Source organism: Ciconia boyciana, chromosome 5 (assembly GCF_034638445.1).
Source record: "Ciconia boyciana chromosome 5, ASM3463844v1, whole genome shotgun sequence".
NCBI lineage: Eukaryota > Metazoa > Chordata > Aves > Ciconiiformes > Ciconiidae > Ciconia > Ciconia boyciana.
Window position 1 is genome coordinate 51399399 of NC_132938.1, and position 25121 is coordinate 51424519.

The window sequence follows — 25121 nt, forward strand, 5'->3', positions numbered from 1 at the left end:
AGCAAGTCAGACTACAGTGTACTCTCTCACTTGTTGCTTTTATTCCAAATGTTTCCTCTGACCTAGAAAAAGGAGTAGCAAAATTGTTGATACTGTGTATTTTTTTAAATCTCACTATAAATTGTGTAACTGATAAACAAAGCAAGATAGGGTACTGTCATGGGCATGGAATCTCAAGTTCTGGCATTAGAATTAAAACTGAAACAGCTTAATGTTGTCTGACCAGTCCTTCAGAAATCTGACAAGCTTTTGCAAATCTATCCTCTGTAGGTGTCTGCAAACAAGGGGGAAATTGGTGATGCTACACCTTTTAATGATGCTGTCAATGTGCAGAAGATTTCCAATCTCTTATCAGATTATGGCTATCATCTAAGAGGAAATGAGGTATAATCAAAATACCAGTTCACTGTGATTTTTTTAATATACATTTGATGGATAGTAAGGCTTATGATTCAGTGATTGCATTGACTGCTCCAGGTCCTCTACAATGGCTTCACTGGTCGAAAAATCACATCACAGATCTTCATTGGTCCTACATATTATCAGCGGTTGAAGCACATGGTAGATGACAAAATCCATTCTCGTGCAAGAGGGCCAATCCAGATACTTAACAGACAGCCCATGGAAGGTAGATCTCGGTAAGGATGTTTATTAGTTTCTATACAGTGTTTTCTTTTTCTTTGAAGTTTTTAGCCCTAAAAATTTAGCTGCCTCAACTTTGCAGCTAGAACTCAATCAGCTCAGCCTAGTTAGTCACCCTTAAGCCAAACAGGCTTAAGATGATGTATTGGGTGCAGGTGTCAAGGTTTTGGTAACAGGAGGTGCTGCTGGGGCGGCCTCTCTGAGGAAGGACCAGGCATTGCCCTGTGCTGGACACAGCCACTTACAGCTGGCTGCAGCAGACGGGCCACTGGCCAAAGCTGAGCCCATCAGCGATGCTGGTGGCACCTCTGTAGTAACATATTTAAGAAAGGGTAAAAAATGCTGTGCAGCAGCTGTGAGAGAGGAGTGAGAAAATGTGAGAGGAACAGCCCTGCAGACACCCAGGTCAGAGAAGGAGGAGGGGGAGGAGGTGCTCCAAGCGCCGGAGCAGAGATTCCCCCTGCAGCCCGTGGAGAGACCATGGTGAAGCAGGTTGTCCACCTGCAGCCCATGGAGGATCACAGTGGAGCAGCTATCCATGCTGCAGCCTGTGGAAAGCCCATGCTGGAGCAGCAGGCTCCTGGCAGGAGCTGTGATCTGTGGAGGACCCATGCTGCAGCAATCTGTTCCTGAAGGATTGTACCCCATGGGAAGGGCCGATGCTGGAGCAGTTTGTGAAGGACTATCCCATGGGAGGGACCCCACGCTGGGGCAGGGAAAAAGTGTGAGGAGGAAGGGGGGGCAGAGAGGAATGGTTATGTACTGACTGCAACCCCCATTCCCCCTGTGACCAGGGGGAGGGGAGGAAGGAGTTGGGAATGAAGGAGTGAAGGTGAGCCTGGGAAGAAGGTAGGGGAGAAGATGTTTTTAGTTTTGTCTTTGTCTCTCACCATACTATTCCATTTTTAATGGGCAATAAATTAAACTAACTTTCCCCATGATGAGTCTGTTTTGCCTGTGATGCTAATTGGTAAGTGATCTCCCTGTTTTTATCCCGACCCACAAGCTTTTCCATGTTATTTTTTCCCCCTGTCCTGTCGACATGGGGGAGTGAGAGAGCTGCTTGGTGGGCATCTGGCAGCCACTCAAGGTTAAACCCACCACAGATAAATAGAGAATGATTTAATTGTTTACCTCATTTTGCTATATGGTTGAGCTGTGGCTGTTAGCTGTCTGACATCTGCTTTAGAAATGCTCAGCAGCAGTTACAAATTACTGCGTTCACATTCTCCTTAACAGTTTTATTCTGAAGTGTTAGAGGAAAATTAATGCACAGCTTTACTCCTGCCTTGTAATACTGCTGTTGTGTTTCTGATAAGTTACTTGTTCCACCACTGAGAACTGATATATTTGCCAATGAACTCAAAAGTTGGTTTTGGTTTGTTTGGTGTCATCCCCCCCCACCCCCCCCTTTCCTCTTTTCAGTGATGGTGGTCTTCGTTTTGGAGAAATGGAACGAGATTGCCAGATTGCTCATGGAGCAGCCCAGTTCTTGAGAGAAAGATTGTTTGAAGCTTCAGACCCATACCAAGTCCATGTCTGTAACCTCTGTGGAATCATGGCAATTGCAAACACAAGGACTCACACCTATGAATGCCGGGGATGCCGTAATAAAACTCAGGTACGTGTGGTTTTCATCAGCCAGTGTTTCTCTTTGTGGGTAAGAGGAAATGCCACTCAAGTGAACAGGAGGATAGGAAAGTAAATATTTAAAGAAGCACCAGAACAGTTGCTATTTTAGTTTCATAACTGTTTTAAGTGTTTATAGTGTCCTAGTTAATTTGGATGTTTCCTTATTAATTTTACAGTGTTGGTTTGTCACTTGGCAGGAAATGCTGTTCAAGTATTTTGTAGTGCAGAATTTTCAGAGACTTTAAAAGTAAACGCTTGAGAGCTTATTTTTAGAAGTAAAACTCAGAATCACAGGAATTTAGAGCCATCGCCCTTGTGACTGTCCCCATGAAGATATTTATGCTTGCAGAGCTGGGTCCCCATGGGATGTCTTTTGTATTGCACTTTTTTTAAATTAAAAAAAAAAAAGCTCTATAGTGTGTGCTTGGTTACAGAACTATGTCAAAGGAGAGTGGCAGCAGAGATAAAAACAGTTGCCTTAAACAGGCTTGTTCTTGTGCTAGGGACTGTCTGCTGCAACTCTTAACAATGGCATTGGGGTTACTGAAGAGATGTGTGCTGGAAATCTTAACTGCATTTACTGCACATCAGGCACACTTTGCTATGCACGTTCCCTTGTTAAATGGCTCTTGTTTAAGGTCAGATCCCTTGGCTGCAGGTTTTATCGTTAAAAATGTGTTCTGGGCAGCTGCTGTGTAGTCTCTCCAGACAGTCTCAGCTTCCCTCTTGCTTTGTTACTGTCTGAGCAATTCTTGTTAATGCTTTCATGCATAACTTCAGATTCACTTTTGAGCCAAAAACTTGACAAGTTATTTGTGTAGAGGGTGGTGGAAGCTGATGCTTTAGGAGTGCTTATCACAAGCCTTTTGAAATCTCTTTCCAGATATCTTTGGTTCGGATGCCCTATGCCTGTAAACTCCTCTTCCAAGAACTGATGTCTATGAGTATTGCACCTCGTATGATGAGTGTTTAGCCTTTAAAAGGGTTTTGTTTTGTTTTTTTAAATGATGAGACTGAAGTGCTCAGGTTTTGTTTCATTTTGTGTAGGCTGCATTTAAAATACAGTTTTACTCATCTGCTATGTGCTGTTCAAAAGTATGTTTATTTCCTGTAAATAGAATTAAAATTTGTAATCAAACTTGTGAATCTCTTTATTTGTGTATCTGTGAAAGAAGTGTGCAAGCAAATTGGTACTTAAAGAATAAGGGAGTTAAGAGGGAATAATTAGTGAGCTAGAAAAAGCCAGAGGTTGCAGCTTTCCAAAGTACTAGTTTAAAACTCTGCGTAAGTGAAAGTCCTCACATCACATCACAGCTCTGCACCATCATCTGTGGAAAAACAAGAACATGTTATGCTCTGTACTGTTCCAAGGGCTAGTATCACAACTTGGGCAGCAGCACAGTGAGTGAGTTAGCTGATGGCTTAGCTGAGGGCGAGACCTGACAGCACGGTCCTGACGCGCTCCTTCCTTCTTTCCTTCCTTCCCTACTGCCGACTAACAGCAGCAGGGGGATGGTAATAGATGGCATTTTTCTGTGCTGAGATCACCTGGACATGGGACACAGACTCCCTAACCGTGTAGTGTGTAGCTATGATGTCCGACAGTTTGTTCCATTAACATTATCAATTTCCTTTAAGTAACTGTGGACTGCCAGCTTATTGCTTAGCTACAGCTTGCTTACTTGAGAGTTTTCCTACAGCTGAAAAGAAACAGCTGTGACGTGGTGTGTATAAGAAATAAACCATGAGGCAACAGGCAATCTCGCAGTAGAGTTACTGTGAGAGGGGGAGTGAACATCATCTATTCTGGGGTATAAGGGTGCTGCTCACGGCACAACTCAGTAAAACTCAATTTCATTCACATCCATAAATCAGATGTTTGAAAAGGGATTAGAGACTAGCTAAAAACCTTTAGCAAAGTTCTTATGTGTGATACTGGGATTCATTTTATGCTCTTATTTCAATGCCAGGTGCTGTTAATGTTCTCCTAAAGGAAGTCTTTCAGCTACTTTCAGCTATTCAGGGATATAAGGATACAGCATCACTGTATCATTCAGATAAAACTACTGGGATTAAAACTAAGGATTATGTCCAAAAGTGGATTTGGGCAGTACAGTATTCTCTAGCTGGATGCTTTGTTCCCAGTGCCTCTGCCTCTAGCATGGTTACAATTACTGTTGCAGCTCACCGGATTTATTCCAAAGCACATGTGGCCTTGGTACTAAGCCATCCTCTTTGCAGCTGGAACAAGGGTGGTTGGTTTGCTATCAGTTTTGCACACAGCCTGGCACAGAGGACCTGGGTTTGAAAACTGGCTGAGGGCTGGAGGGTAAAGGCTTCAGGTCTTGCCTAAAGGCCTGCTGTGGCATATCTGTCCCCTCCTGGGTTTGACGCTCCAGCATGCAGAGAGAATGGCAGGGTCTAGGATGTTTGCAGGATGGGGAAGAATAAGGAGGTGCAGGGACTTGGCAGGAATTTAAGCGCTTGAAGTTTCTGTCTTTGTCTTGGGGCTAGTTGTGCCAATACTGCTCCCAGGAGAGGTGGGCAGGTTTGGAAGTGTCCTGAGAACAGCTGAAAGGAGGATACAAATTTAAGGCTGGAAAATCACTGGAAGTTGCTTTGTAAAGATCGCAAAAGGTGTTTTTAATCTGGTATCTTAATGTCCAGTACTTTACAGCACTTGGGGGTTATTTAATAATGCCTTGAGAGCTCTAGCAGCTGAGATTTGCTGGGAATGGTTTGCCAAACCCAGTAAAAGCTGCATGTTAAACTGGTATTTCTACTGTGCATTTTTTTTTTCCAGAAAGCATTAAACAGAAGTGGTCCTTTTGTATCAAATAACTGAGTAAACTGTCAGGGGAAAGAGCTGCTGAGTTTTCAACCACACTACCTACCTTTCGTCAGAGCTATTTCATGCAGAGTTTCCACAACGTGGATTTTTGCAGAAGCTGTTGCCTCTCCTTTGGCATTTGATGCATGACACTCATATTCTCCAGCATCCTCTTTGCTCAGAGGAGATATCTAGGAGAAGAAACACCCCCCCATCCCCCAGTAAGTATCCTGTGCATAGGTAGAGGTGACTCTGTTTTAAGGTATCTTTATATAACTTGTTAATTGCTTGAGACATAATGAGATGAACAGAGTGCATGAAATAGCAGTTAACCCTTAGGGACCACGCTGACTGCATGATTTCTTCCATCTGCTCCAAACAGTCTGGTTCAGACTGCGGTGGCTCTCTTCAGTAAGGTTTGGGACAAACACCCACTCCTGTGGATCAGCCTAGCTTTCTTCTCCTCTGCTAGGCCAGATTACGTGTGCTGTAACGCTCCCTCCTTTTCTTTTATTGTTTACTTGGTTTGGAGATGTGTCAGACCACTGCCTGTGTGGTAAGGGGGGGGGAGGCAGGAAGAAGCAGCCTTCCTACAACATGCTGCATCAGTCAGTTCAGCAAAATTATTGGCTCAAATGCTCCCCTCTCCTTGTTTCCACCTCTGCTTTTGCAAGTGGTGCAGGAATCAACACCCTGAGCTGCGCTCCCCTGCTGCCAGCTTCTCCACAGCTGGGAGCCATTATGCTTGCAACTCCTTTACTGGGATGCACAGCAGCTCCCTCTGGCCACCCTACTGCTTCCCTCTGATGTGCGGCGATGGATCGCCGATTAGCCTGCAGGTACTCCTGTAGCTTAGGAGGTCTGCTGAGTGAGAGCTGATGGCTTCTGCACTGTGGTATTCTCGGGCAGGTGATGTGCTTCACTGAGGCAAGGACAGTTCTGCCAGATCTACACGGGCTCCTCAGCTGTGGGTCTTAGGGATGCCTTGCCTCTGTACCGATTCCTTCCTAGGCATGGAGAGGGTCTCCTTCCCAGTTATGGCAGCAGGAAAGTCATGACATACAGAAAGGAGATCTTTTACTTAAGTCTTGCCTTCTCTGATCATAGAATGCATGCTTCTACTGCATGCTAGACAAAGGGGAAAAACTGCACTGGGTGAGACGAGAGCCAGCAGCCACCCTTCACATCTAATTCACACAGGTTGTTTTCCTCTAAACTCCCTGTCTGTTGCCGTGTGTCTTCTGTACTGTTCTTTGTTCATCAGTTGTTTGCAAACCGCACTGTACTGTTTGTGCAGCTCTGTGCATACACAAAGTACTTACAAGCACCCAGCCAGTCACTTCATGTTTCTCAGGGCCCCCTCGGGTCTGGATAGCCAAGTTTTCCCGGTCCCCAGGCAGAAGCTCCATCCTCTGGACACCATACTGTCCCCGAATTATCTAAACAGAAGGGCAGAAAGGTGTGAGAACTTTGGGGCTTATTTATGCTAGAACTGTTAGGACCATACCCGCACACAGACAAGATCAATGCTAGTTTTACAGGAATGTGTTTTGTGCCGGAGCAGTGTTTTTTCTAGTGCCAGCATTTCACCTTATCCTCTGCGTACTGCAGCCCCACTACCCCAATACCTCAGCATCTGCACTGGGGCTGCGTTCTCCTCGCCTCAGCAGGAATGGATAGAGCAGCACAGCTTTCTGGTGTGGATGGTGCTGGGCAGTGGGGTGTGCAAACATGCCCTGCACTGATGGTCTCACAGAACTCGTGTGTGTGTTCCCAAGGGTGTGTTTAGCTCATCAAACGATGCCTGTGCTGAACAAGGAGGATTCGGCTGCCTGCAGCTGCTGATAGCCACACATCAATCCAGTTCAGCAGGCTGGAGCAGCTGCCTTCTGGCTTGGGACTGGGGGGACAGCAGGAGCTGACTGTTGTCCTTGTTTGGAGAAGCTCCCCTGCAACTTTCCTGACGATCAGGCTTTTTAGCGTGGCAGCAGCAGAGAACCGAGTGTCTGAATGTTGCTCCTGGAATGGGCTCTCCCTGCATGACCTATCCTCTTCCCAACAGGCCAGCGACAGCCCTGTAGGGCTTCTGCTGCAGCAAACCAGGCAGTCCCTCCTGGTGGGCGCAGCATTGATGAGAGAGCAGCAGTGCAGTCATTCCTCGGCGCTGCGTATCCGAGCCCAGAGCACAGCATGGGATAAGTGGTGCTCAGCCCTTGTTATCACCAGGTCAAGCAGTCTCTCGGCCATGAGGAAGAGGCACGAAAAGCAGAGCACCACTGACAGTCAGTGTAAACACGGCGTCTGCTTGTAAACAAGCAGAAAACGCTGTGTGGGTCAACACGCCCACACTGTATGCTCAGCCGACAGTCTGCTCTGGGACCCCTATGAATAGAGTTTGCTACCTCAGAACAGCAATCTCTGGGCCAATCTAGTTTTTTTTCTCTGTAGTATTCTTAATCTAGTATTGTTTCAGCTTAATTTTAAGACCCCCTCCCAAGCGTCCACAAACCTGCAGCATTTGAAGAGGCTACAGGGGCCACGCAGTGGCTCTCAACCCTACGGCTGGGATCCTCTCTGCTCAAGACTGGCCCCTGCCCTAAACCAGGTGTTACCAGCGCGCTGCCAAAATCAGTGCGCTGCCAAAATCAGCACGCTGCTGGCTAACGGAGATAACTGCCCCATGCGGTTCCTGTCCCTGACGTGGGCGAGCCGTGTCCAGCCACCTCAGAGTCACTGCCACCAGCAGGGTGACAGCAGGTCAAGGAACATTCCCTGCATGCTCTGAATACCAGGCACTACCAAGAGAAACTCAAGTCCTGTTCTGCCTTGGGCTCAACAAGAGTTTAGGAAAAGATTAAGCAAAGCCAGACGTTTGGGGGTGGACAGAACTGCACAGATAGGAGAACTCATCAAAGATGTGTGTTTCTAAGGAGGGATCTGCTATGGCCTTTATGCTTACCAGGCAGTTTCAGCTGCCTCAGGTTTCCTATGCTCTAAGAGAGCTCCTAGCAGGGCCCTTACTTTGTTCCAGATGAGGACAGGGGTTGGGATGCCGATGACTTCACAGCTCAGGTAGATCTGTGCTCCTGTGACATTCCAGATGTCCTTAGGAGGGGTCACAATGGAGGGTCCTGCAAAAAGGGAGAAATGCTTTTAAGCACCAGGTGACTGCAAGCCTGTCTCCTTGCTAGCCTTTTAAGTGGGGCCAGTCACTTCTGATGGGTTTTGAGGATAAGGTGAAGGGGGGCCCTGTTTGGAGCAAACTTGCTGGACGGATCCCACATCACAGCACTTCCCTCTCCAAAGCTACACATGCATCCGACCTTAAGCTCTTCAGGCTGATGGGCACTTGCTCCAGATGGAAACTCAAGTGCTGAGCGGTTCAGGTGATCAGCCCATCTACTTGCAAGACTGAGGTTAGAGGTAAGATCGCGTTTGTATTCTGTTATCTCAGGGGCTGATCAGGACTTTACAAACTGCTGCCTTTGCTCACCATGCAGCCACCAAGTGCATCACTGACGCTCGGCTGGCATGGAGGAGACGGACAGGATGGGTCCCACTCACTCTCCCATGCCACAGAGAGCTTGGCCAGCTTTGCAGCATCCTTTTTCCCAGCATGATTTTCATCTGCAGCAAAGCCCGTGGCAGCTGGCTAGCAGAATTCAGTGTTATGCTGCTCGTTTTACCTGTGTGCAACATTCAGCCAAAGGAGGCTGGCTGGAGGGTGGCAGAGCTCTCCTTGGGGAGCACCGAGGAAGGGACCAGGTGAATGCAGAGCTCCATTTTCCCCAAAGAGCTCCAATCCCTGGTTAATCAGCGAGTTGTTTCCAAAGCCAGATGGGAACAGAACTGTTTTGCAGATCTGGCTGGAGATGTTTACCCCTCGGGCTGGGAAATGTTGGAGACGCAACCCATATCCCAGGAAGGGAAGAATGGCCTTTTCTGTTCAATCCCTCTTTAGCGGGGCTGTTTTGCAAAATGCAGCTATTAATTCCCCACAGTAGGAAGTGCAGACCAAAGGAGCACATAGTGTTTATTTCCAGTTATTGACAGCTTGAAGAACACAGCAGATTTTCCCCTCCTGCTCTGAAGATGCAGGCAGTAACAGGAAACTGAAGCTCCCATTAGGCTCCACCAGGAGAAGGCATTTCCTATGCAAACAAGTACTCCAGAGCCAGCCTGACTGAAGCCCCTGGGTATGCTGGCTCACAGAGCATGGCTCGTTCCCAGCCCCATAAAAGAGGGGCAGATTTGGGTCCTGATGCTCCTTCTGGGGTCCTGAACATGCACTGACTTCAGCCCTGACAGGCACTCTGCCCTGCAGCCCTCTTGCAGGCAGTGGGGAGCAGGTTTCAGGTGCATCCCACTGCACCAGCACCTTCCAGCAGAAAGCTGGAGTCTTTTTTCCTCCTCGGGATCTGGGGGCAGATCCACACTGGTATCACCAGCCAGAGGACATCAGCCATCCCTCTGTCGTAGCACAAGGGATGCCGAGGTGGCTCCCCACTCCTGAGCAGCCGGTGTGATCCCAGAGAAGCGTTTGCTCTTCTCTTCCGAGACGCCCCTGTCCAGGCGTGACTGTACATGGCCTGCTGGTGGGAAGCTGCTAAGAGACCAGGGGCGGCTGCGGTCCAAATTTGCTGTTACAGAGGTATCCCAGCCCTGGTTTTAGCAGGAGGTAGCTGCACAGAAGCAAGGAATTTTTATGTGTAGCCCCGGGTGATGGTTAAAACCACACCTAATGACCAGTACGGGCTGGTTTCCTGGCAGACATCCCAACCTGGGTGCTCCTCACCTGCACACAACTGAGTCTCTTGGCTGAGAAAAGGATTTAAGCAGCGTTTCATTACATCGCTTACCCTGTTGTTGGTTGTGCTGCTGCACGAATTGATCCCTGTGCACTGGCCAGGAGAGGGGTGTGTGGGAGTCACAGCACCCTTTCCCGTACAGAAGGGTGCTGGAGTCATCCTTGCTCCAGGTGGCCCAGAGCAGATCCGCACCTCCAGACCGTGCCCAGCTCTGCACTCTCAGCAATACCCCGCTGGAGGCTGTTCCCCCGAGTACAACCGTAGCGTAGTACAGTGGGGTGATCCGTGGGGCTAACACCCCCAGCGCGCTCCCGCCCGAAGCACCGCCTGGCGCCTGCGCAGCAGCAGGGCTGCGGCCAGCCCAGGGTACGGCCATCCCCACGACGGGGCCGCCTCAGGTCACGCACTCTGCTCCCCTTCCCCAGCGCGGCTGTTTCCTGCGCGGCCCTGCTGTTCTTTTTCTGGTGTCCCTTGAACAATAGGGGCAATAGGGCGCTTGGCAGCTCCGGCATCTGGGACCCGGATGTCCCCAGGCGCCTTAGCTCAGCCCACGCTCTGCAAGGACCTCCAGCAGACGTGCACCCAGCATCGCCTGCTGCTGCCGCCGCCTTCTGCTCCAGCCATGCAAAACCCTACACGTGCAAGGCGCCCTTCCGAGGGCAGAGCCTGGGGCCTGTCCCCGAGAAGCATGGCTACGTTTGCCCCTGCACGACACCGTCCTCTTTATCGCTGGGGTTCTCCATGAGGCCGGAGAAATACGGCTGCTCCCAAATGACCACCATCTCCCACCGCAGAGAAGGAGAGATCCTGATTCTTACGTTAAAAGCCAGGTGGATTTTAAGGCACTGTTACGCTCTTCCAGGGTCTGGCTCAATTCTTCCCTGCTTGGGAACTGGCAGCATTCAATGCACCACTAAATCCACTGCCTGAGGCATCCCAGTCTCTGCTGCCGCCGAGTTTCCCGCTGTGTCAAGGGCCCGGACACGCTCTGCTCGTGGACGTCTGCTCGCCCTGCCAGGAGCAGGTCACACCAGGATTCTTCTGCAGCAACTGCCGGCAGGGGAAAAGAGAGAGGGAATTTCTACCCACCTCCTGGGCGAGCAGAAGCTGTTTACCTTCCCAGGAAAGGGGAACTGCCTGCACAGCTTCATAGCGAAGCTCCGGCTGGCTCGGCACAGCAGCCGCAGCACAGCGAGAGCGGCCGTTGCGAGGCAGCCCCAAGCTCGAGCTCGGGACGTACATCCTGACCGAGCCAGGAGGAACGCGAGACTCTGCCTTTGGCTGCAAGATGAACGGGGAGCATCCACAGGCCTCAGCCTCTATCTGGCCCCTGAGGCCGGGAGGGAATACACGTCCCGAGAGATGCAACCAGTGTCATGGGAAGAGTCAGCGTGGTCTCTCAGGATATTTGACTTAAATTCAACAGCCAAAACTCTAGAGCTGGGCTTCTTCCTCCACTAAAAATAAATGAGAAAGGCCAAGAAGTCAGCAGTTTTAAAGCCAAATCATGACAGGCCACAGCAGCAGCTAGACTCCCACCACAGCGAGCTGACACCCAGGCGCATGGCAGGCACCCTGCTTACTGCCTGTTTTGGTCCCACTCACGCTCTCTCCCACAGTCCCCCGAAGCAGCCCGAGAAGGACAGGGGACACGCCAACCTGCCACAACAGGAGAGGAGGGGATGCCTGAGCCTTGCAGGGACTTCTGCACGTCACCCCTCTTGCTTCCGGGGTCCTTGTGGAGGGAGCAAGGCCACCGTGTGCTCAGCAGGACTGGAAACAAGCCCACCTTGTACAGAGCAGATGACTTGATTCCTGCCAGCAAGGAGCTCCCTGGCCCTCATCCTAGAGCCTGCATCTTAGAGGCCTTGCTGCTCTACTTGCAGCACTGCCCACAACGGGGAACGCTTCTCCGTCCGCTTCCTTCGGGCTGGGGACTTGTGGGTTGCACCTGCTGATGAAAACGGTGACCACCATCCACGTGGCCGAGGGGTCTCTGTTCCCCACCAGGGACTGAGCCAGGGGCTCTGTGGATGTACAGGATGCTCCCTGCCGGTACTTGCCCTGACTGCGCAGGAGCTCCTTGACCAAGAGGACAGCTGTTGATGGAGATCAGCTGCTCTCCGCAGGCACTTCAGGCATTTCCTCCCTGCTCTGCCCATTGTTTGTATGACAAATAGCTCTCCCCGGCCCCAGAAGGGGCTTATTTACAGAGCCAGCGAGCTTATTCACCCCAGGAGAGGAGCCTGAAAGCACAAGGATTGTTTTTTCTGCGGATCGCAGGCAGCTGACAGCCTGCGTTATGTCAAAAGCAGCAGCCGGAGAGGAGTTCCCACTGCTGTTATGTAGTTGCTTTTCCGCCACAGCAGCACGCAGCAGAGCTGTGAGTTCCCTGATGAGGCTACCATTTGGCATCTGTTCCTGACACCCCTCCCGTGCCGGGCACCCCTTCTCTGCTCAGCCATAGCAGGCAGAGGCTGGGCATCTCCCAGCCCACCCACCTGCCCCTCGCTGGTACCAGGATGCTCTATCGCAGCTCAGGGTTAGCCGGTCCTCGCTGACCTTCCTTTGGTGTCCACACACACATACAAATAAATCACACCCCAGCAAGCAGAGCAATAACTTTTCTGCTAAAATCAAGGGGGCTACAGGTATGTCACTAAAGGCAAAAATAAGCTCGACATTAAGCACTGTGGGGTATGCCCTGGCGCTTGGGAGTGTGTGGGAAGTCCCGACCACAAACACACGAAGCTGTGTACCACACGCCGAAGCTCACGTGGGCACCAGCCTGGTTCCCAGCCAGCCCTCCTGAGCCCTGCATTGCCGTGCCACAGCCCCGGGCGAAACACAGGCTGGGAACACTCCCTGTGAGACAGCAAAGCAAAGCAAAAGCTAGACATGGTTCACCCTCACAAGCTCTTGCAAGTCTGAAAATAGACCCACTCCAGTCTCCTAAGTTGCTGGGAAAGTATTTTCCCTTCAAAATTACTTTATATGGAGAAGGGGAAACCTTCCGTAAGCAGCATCTACTCATTCTAGCTGGCACGGTCTCAGCTGCTCCCTCCCAGGTCAGTGCCCTGCAAGAGGCAGCAGCAGATGGGAAGTGCAAGCAGCTTCTGTCCTTCCCCGTTCCCAAAGCTGCCTGCTGCTTTCTGGCAGATTTACAAGCATCCTTCTTTACCTCTTTCTGAAGGCTTTTCTCCCCCTCCTTTAACCTGGCCGTGAAGAGACTGAGGAGTTACAGAAGGAAGCTCCGAGACATCCAGACCAAAGGAGATGCTGGATGCTAAGCCTGTTCGGATGCTCCAACTCAGACTTCAGCAGCTCAGTGACCCTGGAAAGGCTGCAAACGTGAACGCAGCTTTGCCCCAAGCCCTGGAGACTTGAGACTGAGTCAGTGTGAGGCAGGGCCCCGGGCCACCATCTGTCTGCCATGGATCTCCTCCTGCTTCCCATGCCACCAGGCTCAGCACGGAGGAGACTGGTGCAGCTGGAAATCCCACCCCTGCTGTTTTACCGCAGTTTGGGAATGCTGCCTTCAGAAACCTTGTGCATGACCTTTATATGGCTACTTATCAGTCCTCCGTGGGGTTTACATATAGGTGGGAGGGAGAACAGGGTGGCACTGCAAAGAACAAAACCTCAAGCCCTTTCTCCCTTACCTAGCGCACAGGATGGGTCTGCGCTGGCCCCGGCGTTGTGCCCAGAGAAAGGCTGTGCCTTTGCACACCTCATGCCTAGCTCAGTGCTCTGCTACACCCAGCAGCGTCCTCAACGCAATCCCAATCTCAAAGCTGGGGTAATGGGGAGGCCAATGTGGCTGATGCTGCACTGAAGCTCAACTGCAAGCTTATAACCACACTCGCCCCTGGGAACAGCCACATGGGGAAAGGGCAAGCTCTCTGAGCGGAGATGACACTGCCGTTGCTAGCGGACTACCACAAGCCAACCTCTCTCCTGCATTTTCCCCCGTCCTGCCCTTTTTTCCCACCTCCCCTTCCTTTTGCCAGTCTCTGAGGCATGCTGTCCCCAGGATCAAACAGTCAGTAGCTTTCTGCAAGCATGCTTGCTGCTTCCCAGCCATATCTGGATGCGTATTTGGGTTTTTCTGTCCCGGACAAGCTCTATCAAGAAACTTCTCTCCTCCCGGCCATCCCCTCCCCTCTTCTCTTCGTGTGACCCTGGCTCAGTTTTACCAAGAAAACTATCATTATGGCACAAGGAGGACCACGAGCTAAAGCCTGGAAAGAATGTGAAAAACTTGCAGCAGAGACACAAAAACAAGGCATAGCAGCATTTATGCATGGAAGAGCAAGTAGGGCTTTCAAAAGTCCGCCCTGATTAGACTTGTTACGTGGTAATCTCCTGTTTAGTATGAACCTCAATCAACCTCAGCCCAACAAAGGATTAAACGCATTTTTTAAAACACCGCATGCCTTTCCAGCAACAGAAAAAACAAACATGGGGAGGAATTTGCTGATCTGTAATCATTCCTTCCTAGTGATTTTTGGATATGCTATGATGATTGAGAATGAAGACACAGGTGAAATACGGGATCCTCTTGGGCAGTGGAGGTGTTTGCATAGTCCACTGCATACCAGTGCTCTCTAAGACTCTGAGCTGCCAAGTAATACATTAAACAGCTTCTCTAACAAGATTTTAGCACAGTAACCATAAAAACTCAAGCTCCAATGAACCAAAACCTTTTCAAATAACTAAATGCCTTTTAAGGAGGACTTTATGGCCTATCCTACAACAGTGGAAAAACCCAAAGTTACAGATGAATTTTAAAAATACAAGCATAAAGCTTCAGCCCTAGAAGCTCTGTCTCAAAATCCCAATGCACCCTGTGCTGGAAAAGCAAGCACCACACTGCATCACATCACATCCCCGTACCACGCTCCATCTGAAAGGACCCCGTGGTACAAAACAAAAGGTGTAACCCCCCCCATGCACCTGCACAGCACTGCTCTGCCACGGACTCGCTGGATGCAGCACAAAAATGCTGGCAAGATCCACCTGCAAACGCAATGCCTTCCTTTGCGGTGGGAGAAAGCGGGTAGCAGGCCACTGCTGCAAGACCCCTGCTCCCAGCTGATGCAGAAACCCAAACCAGCTTCCCAGCAGAATTAGGGAATTCGGTTCATTTCCAACCACAGATGACTTAGCAACAACTTGTCTAAATCGCTCTTTCCCCAGCAAAGAAGAAAGCACTCAAAACGTGGGTGTTAAGTCCCTTAAAATCCAGGAAAGGAAGTGGGGGGGGAGAGGAGAACTAAAGCAAGCTAAGCCACTTGTTAATGAAAAAGCACAAATCCAGAAGAGTTTCTGGCAAAATGTGATCAGATATGAACTATGCTCTCTGGCGTCTAAAAGACTTGGGAGCCTTTGAATTTAAGGCAGCTGTATCAGGAGAAGATGAGCCAACATCAGTGATAACAGCAGTCTGCCACCTCCCAAGAAGGTTTTCCCCCAAACCCCTGTTTCTGCTCTACTCTGGCAGTGGATTAAAAAAAAAACAAAACAACAAACAAAAAAACCCCCCAACATTCTCAAAACTAAAATATTTCTGGCAAAACCTCAACAGCTGAGTTTGGATGGAATGAGCCAACAGATGTGATCTATGTTTCTTTTTTTAAAATTGACCTGTGGAAACTCAGCACCTCTTTGTTTGCAGCACAGACATAGCTTTATGAGACACTGAGGCACTGGCAAAGCAAAACCACTGCTGGGGTAAAGTGGCAGGAATTTGGGGGGGTGTACTTGCCCCTGGGGGTGTCAGTCTCCACGAGAGCCTGGCAGCCATGATCCTACGTCCATCCGCCCATTTTTTTAAGCCCTGTGGGGAGCCAAGAAACCTTGCACCCACCTTTTCCTGAGCCCCAGAGCTGGCAGGTGGCACCTTAGCAAAAAAAACCCTTCTAGGAGGGATGCTGTTTGGGCTTCTGGCAAGCCAAAATGATACCCCTCTGGGGGACAGCTCAGCTGCCGTGACTGGGATCCCTTTGCTGGTGAAAGAGATTTAGGCAAGTTCAGTGCTGGTTACAGTCAGCTTTAAAAGACTCTCTCTCCTGGTCCTGCCGTTCATGAGCTCTGCAGCCTGTGGGATGGATCCTGCAAGGTGCTGAGCCCTTGTCACCATAGGGCAAACCCCTGCACGTTCCCAGCGCTGGGGAAAGACTTCCATGGAGCCACAGGGATTCAAGCCATGTTCAGAGCAACAGAAATAAAGCAGGCTGCTTGGCGAGCCAGCAAATCTAGCCTCCACCCAGAGAGGCCCTGAGTTTCTCCCTCTGGGAGGTCTCTGTAGGTAGGTGCAAAGCAGCACCGATTCCCTGGAGAGTGAAACGCTGTCCTCGGATGTCCGCCGAGAGCCGCTTTGTGGTATGCTGCGTTTGGGCAAGGACAGGCGCTTGGCTTCCACCAAGAGAGAAGTGAGCATAAAATATAGACAAAGCCTTGACTGACAATGGCAAAACCACCTGGAGACTCCAACCCTGCTGTAACAAGTATCACGGACTTCAAACCGTAAGGCCTTTGGGCTGTAATGAGGCAACTTCAGGAGTATTTCCAGCAGTCACGACGTGTCCCTTGAAGCAGCTATTTGCTGGTAGCTAACGATAAGAGAGACTCGGGGGTATTTGTCCCTTCTTGCACTGGTTAGGCAACAAGTCCGTGCCTGGTATTTTTCAGCTCAGAGAGATCGTCATGCCAAAAATCCTGCTAGCTGTTTGATGGGGGTTGGTGCTTTGAGGTTGTTTTTCTGCCTGGCTTGAGCTGAGCCACACAACCCTAATTCTTTATGCCAGCTGGCTTTGCATGGCAGCGGGTACCACGGTCCTCCTGCCCCAGGTCCTAGCTGGCCGTGAACAGCCTCAGTGCGTGCACTGCAAAATGAATTACTGAACGCACCAGCTCCGTAAGAGCCTCTTCTGAACATCTGTGCACAGCTGGCTGACAGCAGCGGCAGAGAGCAGCCTCCCCTCCTGCCGAGGGGACCACTGGAGGTGGCACCCCGACCGCCTGTCCCTGCCCCGCCAGCAAGCAGGCTTCTGCTTCGTGTCTGGGCCTGCCCTGCCTGCAAGAGCTGGCAGCAGACCTGAGCGTAGCTATGCACATTCATAGGCAGAGAGCAAAGGGCCAATCCATTTAAAGGCAATGCTGGAAAGCAGCTGGAAAACTTCACAGCGTCCATCTCCTGCACGGCCTCGGCACTGGGATTCCCTACAAAGAGGCTGCAGGGGCGCGAGGGCAGGGACGGGATGTGGGTAGCGGGTCCCTGGCAGGGAGGGGGACAAACCCCGAGCCAGCTGTGAGCGCAAGCGTGAGGGGACAGCACGAGCCCAGCCGGGAGGGAGCACCAAGGCATCGCTGCCTGCTCTCCTAGGGCAAAAGCAGGCAGCTCTGCCGTGCCCTGCTGGCACAGCACCGACAGCCAGGCGGCCTCGAGGAGTTGGGAATCGAGCAGGGTGCCTTCTTCCAGCCATTCCAAATGGTCCTGCCCACGTGCAACCCACTCCAGGAAGGACTGGCTGGATCCCTGCACCTGCTAAGTGCACGTATAGCACGGGTATTTCCATCCTCTCAGACTCTGCTCAACGCTGTCTTCCTTTGCCCTCCAGCAGGAAGTTTTGGCTGCAACGGAAATACCTTTTTCTGCATGGCTTCACTATTTTTGTACAAAGAACACAGGCAACGGATCCGAGAGGTCTGGGAAACAAGCAGCAGAAAGAGAATCCTGAGGACAAGGATCCGAGAGGTCTGGGAAACAAGCAGCAGAAAGAGAATCCTGAGGACAAGGTCAAGGCGAATTATGTAGGGCCAAGAACTGGCTCCTTCCTTTTGCTGTTTAACAACAAAGAAGCATCCAAGTTGTTCCCAGTCGGCGGGCAGTATCTCTTAGCAAGCAAAAACTGCCGAGCATTGCAGAGAAAACCCTGTGACAGGTACCGTGATGAATATGGAAAGCTCAACGGGACGTGCATTTGGTCAGCTTTGTCAAATATAATTTTAATGAACTTTTATCCCCTTGGAAATGTATCTGTGGTGGGAAAAGACGCGTGTCTCGAGGAGTATGTTGCATGTTAAACCTTATGTAGCTGAGTGCTTTGTTTCCAGGCTGCTTTACTCATGCCCACACGGTGTTGCCAAAAACAAATCAGTAGGACTGTCCCTCCCAGCAGGTATACCTCCTTCAGACCCTTTGAATACCTGGCACATATGGGACAGAGAGGGAGACGAGGCGAGAGAGAGTATGAAACGCAACCCCAGTTAACCAAGGAATAGGAGCCCAAGTCTTTTAATTGCTTGTGGCCAATCCCTGTGTCTCAAGCATGTACTTTAAGGCAGAAGAAGAGGAGGTAGCTGCAGTAACTCATTCCCATCTTGCCTGGGAGGTGACGTTTGAGCCTGACCTGAACAGTGGCAGGAATCAAGAAAGAGAGGAACCGGCAGCGTTTGCCCCATTTGCATCTGCCTGTGTCCTCTCTCCTGCCCCGCCACCCCCAGCATGTCGCAGTGCCAGGGTGGGTGAGGAGGAGCACCTACCAGTAAGCCGTTCCCAGGCACGTTCCCTTCTTCCGCTGGATGCCCCATCTCCAGCTGCTGCCCTTCCTGCCAACGACAGCAAAGGCCAACAGCAGCGGCAGCTCTGCATGTCCTTCTCCCGAGGACCAAACAGGATGTGCAAAACAAGCCCTCCCTCTCCAGCTCCACTTGGGGAGAAAAAAGAGCAAACACAGTCAGGACCTGCTGCTGGAAACATGGTTTTCTGGATCTCTTCTCAGACTTTCTGGATCTTCTCAGACGTGATCCTGACAGTCCAGCACGCGCATGTGGGCACCTCAGAGCCCATCTGCCACGAGCAGGAAGCCCAAGTCCCCTGCCCCCCAAGGACTTCTTTCTGTGCAAAAGCTGTCACACAAATGACTGATGCAGGCAAGACCCTGCCCATTTGTGGTCTCCCTGTGCAGGATCCCACCCTAGACAGCGCCTTAAGGAGATCACATCAATTTGTGGTGGGAAATGGCAACAGCCAGAACTTCCACTCTTTGACTCCCACAGCATTTAGGTTCTTTTAGAAACCCAGCAAAGTGCTGTCTCCTATCTGGAAAGATACTGAAAGAGGCTGTACCCTGCGGGGCTGATGGGATGGATGTCCTCTCCTGCCACTGTTTCAAAATCAGTGTGGAGATTACAACTCCCCTCCCCTCCCCACCCAACAGTCCTAACTGCCAGGAGGCCCTGAGGGCTACAGAAATACTTCCAGATGTCTAACACGTGTGTGGGCTGAGTCCCTGCCTCAGCTGCAAGCTACAGAGCGATCCGTATCACCAGAAGGTGGTCCACAGCACGACGAAGGTTCACGCAGCCGAGGGAAGTCTCAGAAGAGTCAATTGCGACACCACTGCTGAGCAGCCCACGTCCCTCCTGCTCCCTTCCCCGAGACGCTGGGTCAGAGCTCTCCCAGCAGCAGGATGCAAAAGAAGAGCAGCTCCCCAGAGCGACAGAAGAGGGGACGTTTTGCCAGTGGCTTGGCACCACATGCTCCAGCAAAGTTCTTAAACAACAGGTAGCAGCCTGCAAAGCGTCTCGCTGCACATCTGCACACCTGAAGGGACCTTTTCCAAGGAAGGGGTGCAGTTTGTGCACGGAGTGGCTGTCCTGCACTGTGGCCCTCTTCAGAGAAGCTGCCACTGTGATGACCAGAGGATGGAGAAAGTCTCCTGGGAGCTGTTTGAGGCTGGCGGGTTGGTGGCCTCCCACCATTCTGCCTAGTGGCTCGTGTTTGCATTGACCTCATCTAACTCTGTCTCCATAGTCTGGGTCAAAGCCCTACCAGGCCAAGCCAGCATCCAGTCTGGCGCGGACGCAAGGAAGTGCAGCCAAGGGTTGTGGCGGTCGCTTACAATATGAGTATCAATACTTGTTTTGCCACAAAGTCCTGGGTGACTTTGGGCAAGGCAAGTGAGAATGCAGCCGTCTTCTCAAGCACACACCTGAAGCGTGACCTCAGACATCTTTCAAACACATCTGCTCACTTGGTCCGGGCTGGCAGGGCCAAGAAGCAGCACGCGTTTTTAGGACTGCTGTGACCATCTCCCGAGTCCGCTGGGAGGAAAGGCTCCTTCCAAATGCTAGACGGAGGCCCAGACAGAGGCCGTTCTCAGCTCATCCCACATTGGCCTGAGAGCTGAAGCTCCTTCCCTCCAGCAGTTAACACTCTGTACCACAATGTTTCTGGCTAATATATAAGCCTGATGTTTTACACAAGGTTTGCGAAAAGCCACACAGGGCATTTAATGGGCAACATCAAAGTGCATAACCCAATCCTTACCCAGCCTTTCACGCTTTCCTCGGGAGTTTCAGAAACACTGTTTTGCAAGACATACTTGGCCTCGGTTATGGGAAGAAAAAGAAGGAGGAGGTGGAGGTTGTGACCCTACACATACTGTGTTTATGAAAACACTCCTCCACCAAAATGGCATTGGCGCTGCAATACTGTCCTTGAGATGTTCAGCAAATGGCTTGTGTGCTATGTCCCACCGCTCCCTCCCTCCCAGCAAAACCCACTCTCCTAACTGCTCGCCTCCAGCCAGCTCAGAAGCCAGGATTCCTAGTAGAGGCTCCGCAGCAGAACAATTTCTTCCTTGAGCACCATCCCTGAGCACAAGCTTGGGAAGAATCGAGCTCCTGGCTGTAAATGCTGCAAGTGCAAACTGCTACGTGCAGCTCACGGGAAGGTCACTGCTTGTTTTCATTTTGAACCAAAGCAAGCCAGTAAATGTCGGCTCTGAATTTCCGTGGCTTTCACATCCATTTAATCATTTCCTTTTCTCACTGTTTGCCATCTTCCTCTGCCGAACCCTCCCCTGGACGGCTCAACTTTTTGTCCCATGTCACAGCATCCCAAACTGCAAGCTGCCAGCAAAGTAAGAAAAGCAGGGCAGTGTAGTTCCGGCACAGCTGGAAGCCAAGAGAGATCGGCTACGTTTCTCTGCATTTCTGGGGCTGGTGTAAAGTCTTACTCCAAGTTTAGGCAGCATCACCCGACTGGGACTCTCAAGTCCATTTAGGGCGGCTTTGAAATCATCCTGACTCTACAAAGAAGCATCAAAATGGGATAAGCAGTACGAGGAGCACTCGGGAGCAGCTCTTTCGCCGTCGAGTCAGACAGCACAGCCGGACTTCCACCCTCCGAACGGCGCCAGCGCCCGCCCGCTCCCTTCCCCGAGCGCCTCGCCTCCGCTCCCCGCCCGCCGGCCGCCACTCCCGCCCGCGGCCCGCACCCCACCTTGCTCGCAGGCTCCCTTGCTGCGCTGGCCGATGGCGGGCTCGCCGCGGCTCTGGGCGCGCAGGCTGGCGGCGCGCAGCTGGCAGCCGCTGCCGTAGGTGACCCCGTCGCTGCCGCACACCGGGTAGCGGCTCTTGCAGAGGCACACGCCGGGCGGGCCGGCGGCGGCGGCGGCGGCGGCGGCGGGAGGGGGCCCCGGGGCCGGGCCGCCCTTGGCCTTGCGGCGCTGGCGGCTCTTCACGCACTCGAGGCCGGGGGCGCAGCGCCCGCCCGCGGAGCCGCCGCCGCCGCACGCCTCGCCCTCGCCGCGGCCGCACTGCCAGCAGCAGCCGCAGGCGTCCCGCACCCGGCCCAGCGGGCAGCCCCGCGGCGGCAGCGCCGGGCAGCGCGCCGCCTCGCAGGGCCCGCAGCCCCCCGCCGCCGCCGGAGCGGGCACCGGCAGCGCCAGCAGCAGCAGCAGCGGCAGCAGCGCGGAGGGCGGCATGGCAGCACGGCGCCGCCCGCCCCCGGCAGGCACTTAAGCCGCGGCGGGGGAAACCCCTCCCCGGCGCCGGGGGCCGGCCCGGCCCCGGCCCCGGCCCCGGCTACGGCCACGGCCACGGCCCCCCCCACGGCGGCGGGGCGCCGCCGCCCTCCCGCGGCCGCCGGCCCCTCCGCACAGCCGGCCTCGGCGCCTTCGTGGGCTGTCCCGGCTGCTCCTCGGCTCTGGCATCACGTTGCTCCCCTCTCTGCTGGCCACCCGCCCGTGCTCAGCTCACAGCCGTCAGCTGCGAGGGGCTGCAGAGGCCCCGGTGAGCCCGAGAGACGGGTCGGTGTCCAGCGGGAGTGGGGACGAGAGAGAAAAGGAGAGCTGTCGGGTTTCTTTTGTACATACTTGGGACAAACTTGTTGCCCGCTGCCTTCTTTCGCCTTGGCTTGTGGCATCTGCCCCAGGGGTCCCCGAGGGGCTGAGGGCGGGGGGCTGTTGCCACCAGCAGAAACTGGGAATGCTCCTCGGGCAGCACTGAGCGATGCTGCTTGAGCCTGTGGGGACAGTGCCCTGAAAGTGCAGCACCCAAAGCATCGTGGTGCTCGGGCGGAGGGCGGTGGGGCGGCACAGAGTGCTGCTTTCTGCCCTTGCCCTCGTTCCCTCCCCTCGGGCCTGGCTGCGCCTGCGGGGGCTTCATCCGTGTGGGGCAGTCCAGGCCGAGGTGATGCTCAGCCCTGGTACTGCCGGGGCCTGCGCGGCGGGCGCTGCTTTGGCACTCCGGAGTGGAGAAGGAGGGAGGTAGTCCGTGTCCCTCGCTGTGAAACCGGGGGATGCGGCACTGCCCGGTATGGGTTGCCAGCGGCTGAGCCCTGCTGGTGGCCCCCGGGTCACCATATCCCTTCCTGTGTAGAGCGGCTGGGGGCTGTGAGTCAGACAGGCCGGCTGAGAGGGGCTGCGATTTCCCTATGCTCCCAATCTGCTCTGAAGGGATTGACCCACTCGCGCCCATTCAGCTGCCAACACTGTGGGAATGGGCTTCTGCCGCTCTCTTCCTTGGCTACCAGGGGCCCCACCATGGGCCATTCCTCCTGGGACATCATGGCATCTGCATAGATTTCCTTGGATTTCTCCATTCCCCTCACCCTGGAAGTGCTCCGTGCTGTTCTCCTGGGAGAAGGGCTGCCCTCATAAGCAAGCACTATGGCCAAACTCGAGGTGTTTGATGCATGGGGGTTTTGGTTTTGTTTTTTTTTTTTGTATGGGTAAGTCACTACAGAAGTGATGAAAAGGGGTGAAATGGCCAAAGTACGGTCGGACACACCTGTCAAACCCACTTCTAGCTATGAAAACCATTTTGCCCAGTTCACCTTTCTCTCCTGCCAGTTGCCAGGCATCTCCCTCTCGGGGCCCCAGATTCCTTTTGGTCGGGCTACCACAGGCCATGATACCTCTTGGGCAGAGAACTGCAGGGCGTTTAGGAAACCTGCAGTAGCTTACCAGAGCAAGCCTTTCTGACATGAAGTCACTGTCAGCAGTCCACTTGGCAGAAGGAAAAATGTAGCTCTGAAAGGAAGGACATCCTTTCCTCCCCTCGAATCTCTTCATTTCTGTGCCAAAGAGGAGGCGAGTGCCCTTGCCTCTGCTTGGAGCAGTTTTTCTTCCCAAGGAGGAGGCGTTAGTTCGTACTTTGGTGCAGAAGGACCTCTAGTGTCCCTTCACCGCTCGTGCTTTGGCCTCACAGCCCTAGCTCGGTATTTCTTGATCTCAAGACCCTCCTGTGTACTGTGGAAGGAGATAAGGTCCCCATAGTGTATGTAGGGAAGTGGCTGCGAAAGACAGGCTGGGTTGCTCTTCCCTGGGGAGAAGTCAATTACTGTGTGCCCCCGGTTCACCGTGCTTTGCTTCCACGGCTCCTCCACATCCTTTGTTCTTCACCCCGGGAGCCTCTGTGTGCCTTTTTGTGCACCACAGGCTGCTCCATTCAAATATATTGCATTAAATGCTTCTGGTGTCTCAGTAACAAATTTTCCACTGCATTTCAGTGAATGGCAGTATAAATCTGTAGATTCATGTTGTGCTTCTTGGGACTTTTGTAGAGTGCCCCACCAAAATCTGTGCTTAGTATTCAGCAGCTGTCATGGTTTAACCCCAGCCAGCAACTAAGCCCCATGCAGCTGCTCGCTTTCTCCCCTCTCCGTGGGATGGGGGAGAGAATCGGAAGGGTAGAAGTGACAAAACTCGTGGGTTGAGATAAAGACAGTTTAATAGGGAAAGCAAAAGCTGCACACACAAGCAAAGCAAAGCAAGGAATTCATTCACTCCTTCCCATGGGCAGGCAGGTGTTCAGCCATCTCCAGGAAAGCAGGGCTCCATCACACGTAACGGGTACTTGGGAAGACAAACGCCATCACTCCGAACGTCCCCCCCTTTCTTCTTCTCCCCCCAGCTCTATATGCCGAGCATGACACCATATGGTGCGGGATATCCCTTTGGGCAGTCGGGGTCAGCTGTCCCAGCCGTGTCCCCTCCCAGCTTCTTGTGCCCCCCCAGCCTCCTTGCTGGTGGGGTGGGGTGAGGAGCAGAAGAGGCCTTGACTCTGTGTCAGCACTGCTCAGCAATAGCTAAAACATCCCTGGGTTATCAACACCGTTTCCAGCACAAATCCAAAACACAGCCCCACACTAGCTACTGTGAAGAAAATCAACTCTGTCCCAGACAAAACCAGCACAGCAGCATAAAATTTTCTTAAGCAGATTGAATCCAATTCATTAGTGGAAGCTATGAGGAATACAACGAAAATGCTCTTATGTGTTTTGATCCATTTCCCCATTCACATGGGTATCCCTTATTTCACCGTCAAGGTGGTCCTGCATGCATCACTCCGGTGAGGACGTGTGGGAGGTGGGGCAGGCTGGGTGGCCCTTCCTGGGGGGCAAGCTCCCAGGGTCTTTGAAGACAGGGGAGATTTAGCAGGCGATAGGAGGGACTATGTGAGAATGGCAGCAGACGGATTTTAGATGTTTATGTATTTCTGAGCCGGGCATTTCACTCGCTGCTTGGCTTCACGCAGCCAAGTAGCCCCTCCGAATTTGTGCGGGCTCTTACTCAGGATACAGGGCGCAGCAGGATACGGGGAAGAGCAGACTCGGTCTCTGAGCTTACGGAAACCTAGAAAGGATGGACGCAGGCGGGTCACTCTCCGAGGCGAATGATGAAGTCAAACGGGTGCCTTTTCCACGCGGAAAACCCCGGCACCCTTCCACCCGCTTTCCGGTTTCCCCTCTCCTCCCGCCCCGAGCAGCAGCCGCCTGCCGCGGGGAGCCGGAGCCCACCGGAGCCCAGCAGCTCACGCGTTTTCAGCGCAGGGCTCGGGGTTTGCCGGCTCCGGACTCCCAGGTCCCGGGGATCCCGCTCCTCCCCCTCCCGCTGCCGCCGCCGCACCCGCCG

General features: G+C 52.7%; 2 protein-coding genes across 2 annotated transcripts in view; one reads left to right on the top strand and one right to left on the bottom strand.

The window, feature by feature from the left end:
• The window catches only part of POLR2B (RNA polymerase II subunit B), a 20653-nt gene extending 17241 nt beyond the window's left edge, over positions 1–3412 (top strand). Inside the window, exons 22-25 of the mRNA XM_072861315.1 lie at positions 271–384; positions 478–638; positions 2068–2263; positions 3158–3412. Coding sequence (XP_072717416.1) covers positions 271–384; positions 478–638; positions 2068–2263; positions 3158–3247 — 561 coding nt within the window. The 3' untranslated portion in view covers positions 3248–3412. The remainder of the gene's footprint in view (positions 1–270; positions 385–477; positions 639–2067; positions 2264–3157) is intronic.
• On the bottom strand, positions 3408–21745 carry IGFBP7 (insulin like growth factor binding protein 7). The gene is made up of 5 exons (XM_072861328.1): positions 21206–21745; positions 8126–8235; positions 6427–6543; positions 5169–5295; positions 3408–3602 (listed from the first exon to the last, which is right to left on the bottom strand). Exons 1-5 carry the CDS (start codon positions 21687–21689, stop codon positions 3583–3585), a joined length of 858 nt encoding a protein of 285 aa, XP_072717429.1. The 5' UTR covers positions 21690–21745; the 3' UTR covers positions 3408–3582.
• Positions 21746–25121: the final 3376 nt, after the last annotated feature.

Bases quoted from the DNA above. Each gene is read 5' to 3' on its own strand.
- IGFBP7 (XM_072861328.1), bottom strand. From the start codon at position 21,689: ATGCCGCCCTCCGCGCTGCTGCCGCTGCTGCTGCTGCTGGCGCTGCCG. The intron at 6,544-8,125 runs GTAAGGGCCCTG...CCTTCTGTTTAG, and splicing joins CTGTCCTCATCTGGAACAAA to ATAATTCGGGGACAGTATGG. The intron at 5,296-6,426 runs GTAAGTACTTTG...TTCTTCTCCTAG, and splicing joins AAGTGACTGGCTGGGTGCTT to ATATCTCCTCTGAGCAAAGA.